The sequence below is a fragment of the Saccoglossus kowalevskii genome, chromosome 1, assembly GCF_978046115.1.
Source record: "Saccoglossus kowalevskii chromosome 1, keSacKowa6.1, whole genome shotgun sequence".
Lineage (NCBI taxonomy): Eukaryota > Metazoa > Hemichordata > Enteropneusta > Harrimaniidae > Saccoglossus > Saccoglossus kowalevskii.
The window spans coordinates 39754268-39765191 of record NC_140641.1 but is presented as its reverse complement, the minus strand read 5'-3'; the positions used below and the strand labels follow the sequence as shown (position 1 = coordinate 39765191).

General features: G+C 35.0%; 2 protein-coding genes across 6 annotated transcripts in view; one reads left to right on the top strand and one right to left on the bottom strand.

The window, feature by feature from the left end:
- Nucleotides 1-4143: 4143 nt before the first annotated feature.
- On the bottom strand, nt 4144-8419 carry LOC100369377 (mediator of RNA polymerase II transcription subunit 11-like). Its single transcript, XM_002736842.3, has 3 exons — nt 8308-8419; nt 8090-8194; nt 4144-4419 (listed from the first exon to the last, which is right to left on the bottom strand). Exons 2-3 carry the CDS (start codon nt 8178-8180, stop codon nt 4157-4159), a joined length of 354 nt encoding a protein of 117 aa, XP_002736888.1. The 5' UTR covers nt 8181-8194; nt 8308-8419; the 3' UTR covers nt 4144-4156.
- A 301-nt stretch (nt 8420-8720) lies between these two features.
- The window catches only part of LOC100370716 (uncharacterized), a 31361-nt gene continuing 29157 nt past the window's right edge, over nt 8721-10924 (top strand). For 2 of the 5 annotated variants that reach the window (XM_085501974.1, XM_078011017.2), the window contains exon 1: nt 8721-8889. The gene's annotated coding sequence lies outside the window, so the exon portion shown is untranslated. The remainder of the gene's footprint in view (nt 8890-10924) is intronic. The other 3 variants (XM_085501972.1, XM_085501971.1, XM_085501973.1) reach the window with 3 other exon arrangements.

Below are 10924 nucleotides of genomic sequence, written 5' to 3'. Positions count from 1 at the left end.
TTGGCGCTGTAATCTGTGATTAAGCCCAACAAGTAATAAATTTTATTTATTATTTCCACAGATTTTCTGGTAGGTGATGTAGTAAACTTACAATTCTCAGTACATTTAAATAAGTGTAAACACTATTTTACATGCATTAATACACTGTATGGGACCCGTATCAACAGTGACCATTTATTTTTCACAGCCATTTAATTTCACTATTTTTATATTTTGAGCATATTCACAAATTTTCCAGGGTTATATTGTAATTTTATATGTTCACACACATTTTATCTAGCAGATTTTACATTTTCCCAAAAATAGCAAAATCAAAGCCCAGTGAATCCGGTCCCTAATGCATTTAGTGATCTTCTAAGAATGACTAGTATATGATATAACTGTTTTTTTTAGTCCCAGTTCGGATGCAGTTGCATTCAAACTTCACACATACATCACCTTGATTCATGTCATTTTGCTTTCCAGATCTGGTGCAAAATGGCCGACTGGCAGCCATTTTGTTTCAATGAATGTGGTTCTAGTGCCACATCTGACATGCTTTGATTGATCATGTTCAAATTTTATATATTCATTATACATCATGTCACAGATGTATTGCTTGAATGGTGGTAACTTTTGTGCTAAAAAAAATCAAGCATTTCTGGCATTCCAGACCCGCATCTCTGCCGTTTGTGGATGGATATTGTTGGTACATACATTATGGGTCCTTGATGTACATTATTTTGTTTTTGGCCGACTGATGATCATTTGGATTAAATGAATGCGGTTCTAGAGCGACATCTCTGAACATAATTAGTCAAATTTTATATATTCATTCTACATCATGTTTGATGTTCCAATTCAAAACGGCCGACCAGTGGTCATTTTGTTTTTATTACAAAAATATGATAATAAAGGGTGACTGTGCCATGCATGGCTAGTTTACTCTAATTTTGAACAAAATGATAAATGTACAGACAATATTCAGTGTTGAACATGCCACTAAAGAATACAAGCCCTGTTGGCTGATATAGCTCTGCTGTATTGTTAGACAGTTGAAAATGCCATTTTTTACCAAAAATATCCACTAGAGATTTTAATATATCGTCTCGAAATGAACAAATCTGAGAGAAGTCCACTCAAGGCATATATAAACCAAGTGTCAAAGCAAGAAGTCAAAGTTGAAGACTGTGTACAACAACAAAGATATGAACTAAGTCGACAGCGAACTAACAAAGTTTAAATAGAAGGTAGCCAATGTACATCTACTATGTTACTCTTTAATTTCCCTTCATGTATCAGTACTTGATATGCATAATATTACTGCTTCATCAGACTTTGTGATTACATTATTAGAACGTTATTTAATTAACATCCCTATCCAAGCCTTTTTTATCACACAATAATCAGCAGTGTAGAGTCATTTAGTTCAATTAATTACCCAGACTGTTGAAAAATTTACTGCACTAGTATTGAGACAAAGAAATCAACAGTGTGTGTTGTAGATACTTGTTTGCCAATTATGCATTCACATATGCAAAATGATCTGACATTCAGATTACATGCGAAAACACACTGATATGTAATTCCCAGATGAAAATTACCAGCCTTTCTTAACATGAAACCACCATAGTAGGTTTGTTGCTTAGCAATCCATACACATGTGAGGAAATGTAGGATAATGCAGAATCACTGAAGCCGGTAGGCTGGTTGGCGATTCGCTCCGTTCAAAAACAAGCAAATGTTTTTGGCTGTTTGCATGGTGTGACATAAACATGAAGCTAACGTCGGTTTATAACTAATATGAAGTTCGCAAACACCATTCAGTCTTTAGAAGTCACTTAGTTAATTACTAGGACCACAGTCACTCTCCTAGTAGAGTGACTGTGCTAGAACGTATTCTGCTGTTACATTTATTATTTCCAACCGTTTTGCGATAGCATTTTCTAGAATGAAGCGTTTCCTGTAAATGCTGGAAAGCGAAATAATGAAATGGTAAATATTTACCTAAATTGCAGTGTGTTGACCTTCATAATAATATACTTCATAATGCAAAACACTAGTCACGGTGAGTTATTTAAATATACGACTCCTAACCGAAAAATATGACCACAGTCCAGAATTTCAGACGGATATTAAGCAATGTAAGAGCATATCAGAAGCATTTACTCTAAAATATAAAAAAGAACTGCAGTCAAAAGTCAAGAATGCCAGCAAATAAAGAACTCTGTTCCACAATCCTTCGTGCGCGTTATTATGGACACGCGCAAAAAATTGTACCACGCTTGTCAAATCTGGGTCAAATATACAGTACGCTACTATCTTGCCACAGATTGTTTAGTAGTGGAGTGTTCGGTAACCATTGAATTAGCCCGTGATTCATATTTTATATGTATTAATTTATTCATCAATTTTCGTGACTGACAGTACTGCCCAAATTTTAGTCAAAAAAACGCAACTGGTGAAACAGAAGAGCATCGCCAGGCGATGGACGCGGGGCTCTTTAGCAACGACCGCATAGAGGTCAAAATACGCGTTCTATTTTTACGCGTTAAATTTGGCTCTTCCGTTTCGCCCCCTCCGGAATGTTCTACTTTCGCAGCCTAATCGCAGGTTTTTTGAAAAACGTCGAAAAAACACAAGAATTAGTAGAAATGTTCCTGTTTTGGGCGGATTATTGATAGAGAATAATGTCTTTATTACAAAAATGCTGAAAACCCGTGAGTTGTTGCCTTAGTTATTTTTTTATTGGTGAAAAACTGCGAACTCGGCAAATTTGATTGCACAACTTCCCTTTATCATATACACCCAGCGACACCGATGCCAGCTGACTGTGTACAAAACTGGTAGGAGGTAATACATTTGGGGCGAAAGTATTTAAAAATCAGTTTTTGGATGTTGCAATGACAGTGGTGGGCCAGGATTTTTTTCCCAATTAGTGACGGCACGACCTACCTGTGAAGTACATGTATGAACAAAACCAGCCGAGCCGTTGCTGGTGAAAAGTTACCCCAACTTTGGGGTCAAATTTCTCGGTAATGAAAACAGATATCAAAAATTCAAATAGTAACTTTGTGCCCACACTCAAGCTGAGTAGAATGAGCTATGTCTGAAGTGTTTTATCCCAAATTTGTAGGAGGAGATACATTTAGCGTGAAGCTATCCAAAAATCATTTTTTTGGCTGTTGCGATGGACGCGGGGCTCTTTAGCAACGACTGCATAGAGGTCAAAATACGCGTTCTATTTTTACGCGTTAAATTTGGCTCTTCCGTTTCGCCCCCTCCGGAATGTTCTACTTTCGCAGCCTAATCGCAGGTTTTTCGAAAAACGTCGAAAAAACACAAGAATTAGTAGAAATGTTCCTGTTTTGGGCGGATTATTGATAGAGAATAATGTCTTTATTACAAAAATGCTGAAAACCCGCGAGTTGTTGCCTTAGTTATTTTTTTATTGGCGAAAAACTGCGAACTCGGCAAATTTGATTGCACAACTTCCCTTTATCATATACACCCAGCGACACCGATGCCAGCTGACTGTGTACAAAACTGGTAGGAGGTAATACATTTGGGGCGAAAGTATTTAAAAATCAGTTTTTGGATGTTGCAATGACAGTGGTGGGCCAGGATTTTTTTCCCAATTAGTGACGGCACGACCTACCTGTGAAGTACATGTATGAACAAAACCAGCCGAGCCGTTGCTGGTGAAAAGTTACCCCAACTTTGGGGTCAAATTTCTCGGTAATGAAAACAGATATCAAAAATTCAAATAGTAACTTTGTGCCCACACTCAAGCTGAGTAGAATGAGCTATGTCTGAAGTGTTTTATCCCAAATTTGTAGGAGGAGATACATTTAGCGTGAAGCTATCCAAAAATCATTTTTTTGGCTGTTGCTATGGCAACGGTGGGCCAAAACATTTTTTCAGATTTTTCCTTATAACTAGGGTGAAGGTGTGACCTACCTGCCAAGTTTGAAAGAAATCGGCCAAGCCAAAAAAATCACAGAAGAAATCATACGTGAAAACACTGGAAATGTACACACACAGACACACAAATCGACAAAAGTGATTATAAGGGCAATCCTAGCGGAGCGGATCGCCAACAAAAGTGATTATAAGGGCAATCCTAGCGGAGCGGATAGCCAATTACAATAATCCATAGAGTAGTCCAGTGAGCAAATCATGGTTGACCTGTACAGGTTTTACTCAATTCATTTAATTTCATGCGAGCATGTTCAAGTCTGTGTAATGCCATTCTTGCTTCTTTCTGTGCTGAATAACTAGATCCCTCATGTGGATGTCCAGTGGAAACCTGGGATAAATAGTTTATCTGTTTTGTCAGGCCACCTTCTACTGTTTCCAAGGACTTTAAAAACTTCTGTGTGTAAAGTTCTAAATTCGCCTCATTTGGTTTCTCCTTTGAGAGCTCTTGAATTGCTTGTCCTATAAAAGAGATCAATTATTAATCATTTATTTATATAATAATTATAGTAATTTTGTTGATATCTAGCGCTATATTTGGACATAGCATTGTCACTGTCATATTTCTCATCAGCATTTTAACCAAAAGTAAAAACATAACTACAAACCCAGAAGTCAATAAGAACAAATATGTGAGGAACTATATTTAAGGTAGAGATGCAGTTTACCTGACAGGTATTTTAATTAGTTAATTAGGAAACCAAGATAATCTCCCTTGTCCACAAAACTATATTTTCGGAAAGCTTATTGTATGAATTTTAAAATGTTGTTAGTATTTTTTTTTCTATGAACACTGTGGTTTGAAATATGCACAAAAAAGTACTTTTTTGGTCAAAAGTGATCAAAAAAATTTAGCTTCTAAACTATGCTTCTGTTTCCTGTCAAAATTGGTTTATGGGTACATCTGTTTACTATGAAGAAAGTGTCGTCTTGAAAACTGTCTACCAGTTGTCAATTTTGCAGGGCAGCAGCTCAAATTTCACTATTTCAAGTTTATGCATAAATTAACACCCATGCTAGTTGTCTGTACGATTGTTGTAACACTGTTCAACTAAAAACAATGCCCCGACGGCATTTTGAAGATAAACACATTGTCAATCATTTGTGAAAATTTCAAAACAAAAGGTCAAAGCATCTAGGAGCTATTTTTTTATAAAGTTCTGGGATGTGCACTAAAAAGAAGTTGAGATAATTGCTAATTTGAATAACAATTCACTCAGTAAGAAGTTTGCTAATGCTCATAATTAAAATGGCTGTAACAGTTCCAAATTTAAATGTATTATCGTTTTGTTAAAAGTTGAATATAGTGAATAATATGGAGATCCCGTCATTTCTTTTTTTCACCATGTTTCTTTTTTATTATTTATGTACAGCCTTGCTAAATCTTGCTAAGCATTCAAAAGAGAGAATGTTTTCACCTGTTATCTATATTTTAAAGTCGTTTTTTTAGTATGTTCCATTATTCCCAATTCTACAAAATTTCAACAGTCTATAGCCAAGACTGTTTGGATAATAAAAAGCAAAAAAAAAAATGTCATTCCCAAGTGCCCACGAACCTGCATCTCTACCTTAATAAGAAATAATATTTTTAAAAAGAAAATTGATACAAACTCTTCATTAATTAACACTATAGATATAACAAGCAGCCTGTTGGCTGAGATAGCTCCGCTGTTAGCAATGCACATTGCAATTAAAGAACAGAAGATATCATTAGAAAATGAACAATATGTATAGTATCAAAGCAACAGGACTCACTGTTTTCAACAAGAATTCAAAAATATCACTTTTCACCAAAAATAATCATCAAAATTGGATAATTGAAGATATCACCACGAAATTAACAAATCTGAAAGAGGTCCACATGTAGTACCTATATAAGTAATATAAAAGCAATCGATTCTCAACAAGAAGTCAAAAATATCACTTTTTACCAAAAATGACAAAAATATTCACCAAAATTAGAGAATTTAAGATATCATTACAAAATGAACAAATCTGAGAGAGGTCCACATGTAGTACCTATATATGTAATATCAAACTAATTAGACTTGTGGTTTTTAACAAAAAGTCGAAAATATCACTTTTTACCAAAAATTACAAAAATATTCACCAAAATTAGAGAATTGAAGATATAATCATGAAATGAACAAATCTGAGAGAGGTCTACCCAAGGTACATATACACCAAGTATCAAAGCATTCAGGCTTGTAGTTTTCAAGAAGAAGTCGAAAAAGTAAAACATTGACATGGACGACGACGACGGACAATCACTCATATGATAAGCTCCGCTCGACAAAGTCAACAGCGGAGCTAAAAAATACAAAGAAGAAATACAAAGTATTCAGTACCAATTTGGGAAATTGTTATTCAAAGTAAATAGAAATGTGGCAGGACCTGCAGTGTTGGGGGACTTAGGATGGGAAGACTTGAATTACATCCAAGATAAAGTGTGGATTCAATACCTGGATAGACTTCAGAAAATAAAAAACAATAGATGAACTAAAATAGTTTTTAAAGAAATGTATAGTATAAAAACAAAGTTAAACCGGCTTGGAATTGGCCTAAATATGTAGAAAACATTCTAGTGACTAATGGCATGGATCATATCTATGGAAATGAAACATCCAAAATGGATAAGAAGTTTTATCAAAATCAGTAAAGAAAATGAAATAAACATGTTTACACAAAATTTAGAGAAGATGAAATCTTTAAAACATTACTGTTGGATTAAAAGAAACATTAAAAAAAGAAAATTACATAATGGATCTTTATGATCATCATGGTATCTCCCTTATCTTTAAAACTAGGTCAAAATTACAGGGGTAATGGAATTTGTGGAGTCTGCAATCAGGGCAAAGAAGACATTTACCACTTTCTTTATCTTTGTACGTCATCTAATCATATAAGAAAGGAATTTTATTTAGCATTAGAAACATCACTGAGAAACAATGTTGAATCTTCATCACTAATGAATAGTTTTCTTTCAGGGGGGTTGAACTATAGGTTCAATTTCCTTTTTGGTAATACACTATGGAACATAAATGAAAATGTGGGAAGTACCTCGTCAGCTTTAATTAGGAAATATGTAACTGATTTATGGCATTATAGAAAAGAAATAATGAATGTAATTTAAAGGTACCGGTATGTATTACCAGTACTGTTTTCATGGTGTCGATACAAAGGTTGAATAAACATTATTATTAATATAATGACATGCATGTGTTCCAAATTTGAATTGAATCCATCAAATCATACAACGTGTTCGAAATATGACTATGCATGCATTTGTACACTGTGCTTTCAGTTAAGAGTTTGCAGGTTCAAATCTAACCGTTAAAAAGAGTTAACATACGAATAAGCATTTGTATGAAGACCCTTGTGGACAAAATCACAAGTTTAAATGCCGGATTAGACTGCTACAAAAAATGAAAAAAAAAATGAAAAAAGACATGTACAGTTTAACACTTTAGTTAGAATCTATTGACTTAGAAATTGAATGTACTGGATTTGCATCATGAATAAATTAGTATAATTTATTAAAATTTGCATAAACTATAGGTATGTCTACTGGACTTTTTCCAAATGGTGAATATTTGAATCCTACAAGCATTCTACATTTGAACACAGTGAATCATTTGATCAAAAGCATATGCAGATGATCTTGTATTAATGTCACAACCCCCCCCCCCCCAAGTTCACACATTTGGCAGGGAAACAAGTTCTATTGTTATTTTACATGTTCACATATATTTAATTTAGCAGATTTTACTTATCAACGAAAATTGTAAAATTAAAACACAGTGAATAATTTTTGAATTTACAGTAATAGTCCGTCACTCATGCAATTCAATAATTGCAAAAAAAAATAGAAGTTTGAATCTAATGTCGTTAGCTTCATGCGAATTCACATTAGCACATTCAGAATTTCCCAAACAATTGATACGAAATAAATAATCCATGTTGTGAAAGGTTCATGATTTTGTACTTGTGGCATATCATTGCCATGTGTTACCGGTATATGTCGCCCTCATAAGTTTATAATTGACATTCTGAGAGAATACATGGTAATAAAACAAAAACATTTACTCAAGGCAGTAGATGTACTTGGTTTGGATAATTATAAATGTTTCACCTGCGTTCAAAAGAATCGTTGAAACTTCTTTTTCAATCGAGTCTAATTGCAGTAAGCGTTCATTGACCGAAGTAGCCATCTTGGATGCCATGATTAGCTGGTCACCTGATAGTAGGGAAAACAAAAACAAAGGTACAGAAAATTTGAAATTTACTATAAATCTAGGAACGAAACTTGGAATTATTCGATAAATACTGAAAAAAGAAAAGAAAATGTACCTCGCGGAAACAAAACAACGTTTTGAGGCGAATAGCATGGATAAAAATGCACGTTAATCCCCTTTCAAAACCACGATCTACTACGCGTGAGCTTTCCACGCCAATATTATCGCATTTTTCTTTGGGTGACTGAACTGTTGCAGAGAATGGTATGGAGGTAACGTTGGGATGAAAAGTACAGCCGTATCTACCTCATTTCTACTTTTCTTATTAGTTTTTTAATATTCAAGCTATTTTTGAGTTTTTATATAATGTATATTTTGAATATAATAATCCGGACGAAGTTGGCTTTATTAAATACAAAACATGTACTAAAAATGGATTATACCGGCCCCCAAATGGTTTATTCCAATACCCAATAATAGATATCCTATCAAGTTGTGTCTAACAAAATGACGTTCGGGGTCGCTCACCTCCAAACATAACTGTCCAATCACACGTAGCTTTACATCAGTGACCTGAATTATGCTACATCGTTCAAAAAATCGGAAGTGCTTCCGAGAGTCAAGCTGTTGTAGTGGGTTCTTTATCCGGATTCATCGTCACAGAATCGCCTGAATTCTCGTAACATTCTCATTGTAGGTAAGAAATGTGAAAGTCGTATATTTCGAGAATGCGTGGACGGCTCAAGGATGCAATATAGCTTGTAGTTTTCGATAATTGTTCATAGAAATTCTTCTCGCTTCTCGCTTTCCATAAATTACGATGAAAATGTTGAATGTTTAGAATTTCCTTCTCACAATTTCTTGAACATCTGAGTTCGTTTTTTCGGCCTAAACAGCTTTATTTCACACACCAGAAACATTCGTTTATCAAAATGTTCAGAACTGGTGGCGGAGCGTAGAAATTAAGGTACGAATCGTGTACATGTTTTTGCTCATGGTATTTGTGATTTAGTGTCGCCACGAATATCGGTCGGCCGAGGAAAACCCCCGCTAAAATCATAGCTAAGAGTCGATCTCTGTCTTGTGCACATAACGTAACATAAGAATTCCGCATTTTTTGAAAAAAAACAATCAATAATCAACTTGATTAATATATTACCGAAATTGTCTTTAAAAGAACCGCCTAGCCTGTTTATTGTTTGCCCATTTTCACGTCCTGTCTTACATACGTCATTGTATCACAATTCATGTACATTGACTGTAAATGTGAATGAATAAATAACATCACTCCTTAGTAAATGAAATTTCAAGTCCATGAATTCAAATTAGTTAACATAAAATGAGTGACATAATTACAATACATTTTAATATAATACAACATTTCTAGTCACTATTTGACCGTTCGTCAATTATGTTGCACCTGTACATCTTAGTCGTCATGCCTGGACGGATCGCATTCAAACTTCACATGACATCGATAGTGTTCACATGTGTGGACATTTTGGAGTTTTTGTAAACATCACCCTTGATATTTACTCAAAACTAAGCTATTGAACTTTTAGTAGAAATTAGGGTATGATTGAGCCGTAATTTTATTTATCTCTGTTCCAATTTTTTTTACAATTTCAGAACTATCAATTTTATTTATTTGGCAGTGTAGAAGGTTACTAAAAAAGGCCATGATCTCAGACGTAATGCAAGTTTGAATCGTCTGTACTTTTTTTTATTGAAGTCTGAAAAAAAACATCATTTCCGACCTCCTCAGAGCCCCTCCAGAATAGCTTTCCACTCATAATCCTTATCATCCCGGTCAACAAATTCACTTGAAGACTGCTTTTCTCGCACGGACGAAACCATCATTATTAGGTAATATAACAATGGATATTCCTTTATAAATGCGTTTGATCGGTTGTTTATTGGGTTAAAAAGTTAGGCCCAAAAACAAATGTGGTATACGTCCCATCAAAGGAAAAACCACATTTGATGTCTGTTCTTCAGTTGTCCGAGTCTTCACAGAGAAGGTAAACTGTTGCTAAAGAGTAAAGCTTATTGTAACCGGTCTTAATACCGGGTCCCAGGTTTTATCCTTAAGTTTCAAAGAATTTGCTCGGATGCAGTGTAATACAATAAACTCAACTTTTATTATACAACGGCTAACACTGTGCTATTGAAAGTACCATAAACCTAGGCAAGTCTATGATAAAGGATACACCATTTCAAGTAAACATCCATTGTTACTCTATTACCGTACTAGACCGCGTTAGCGCCCAAAACTAGCCATTTTTGAGAGGTAAACTGAATATGGCATGAAATATTTACCGCATTTTACTTGTATTAACAGGTCATTGTCGAAGCGTAGTTTACGCACGGTTACCGTGTTCTACGCATTCACAACATGTTCACAACAGTCAATATCCACGCTGTATCATATAAAAATGATTACCAAGATTCGTTACGCAAGACCAAGTTTTAAATTAGTTGCATTCTAAAGGGGTGGGCGCTTTGCCGAATGTGACCCCGAATATAAAAATTGCGCAAAAGTGGGGGTGGGCGCTTGCCTGGGCATGGGCGCTAACGCGGTCGAGCACGGTAATTTAGTAATTTGATTTTTCCTCAAAGACGTAATCTGTCACTTGATGAATCAAAATTTTCATTTGCACTCTTTTTCGAGGGGGTTGCTCGGCTAAGCGCCCACCCCTACAAAATCGTGATTTTCTGAGTTGAGGCCCCTG

What these genes read in the sequence shown, in the direction of transcription:
- LOC100369377 (XM_002736842.3), bottom strand. Translation starts at nt 8,180, where the DNA reads ATGGCATCCAAGATGGCTACTTCGGTCAATGAACGCTTACTGCAATTA. An exon ending in AACGATTCTTTTGAACGCAG is followed by an intron (nt 4,420 to 8,089) that starts GTGAAACATTTA and finishes TCTCTTTTATAG; the next exon opens with GACAAGCAATTCAAGAGCTC.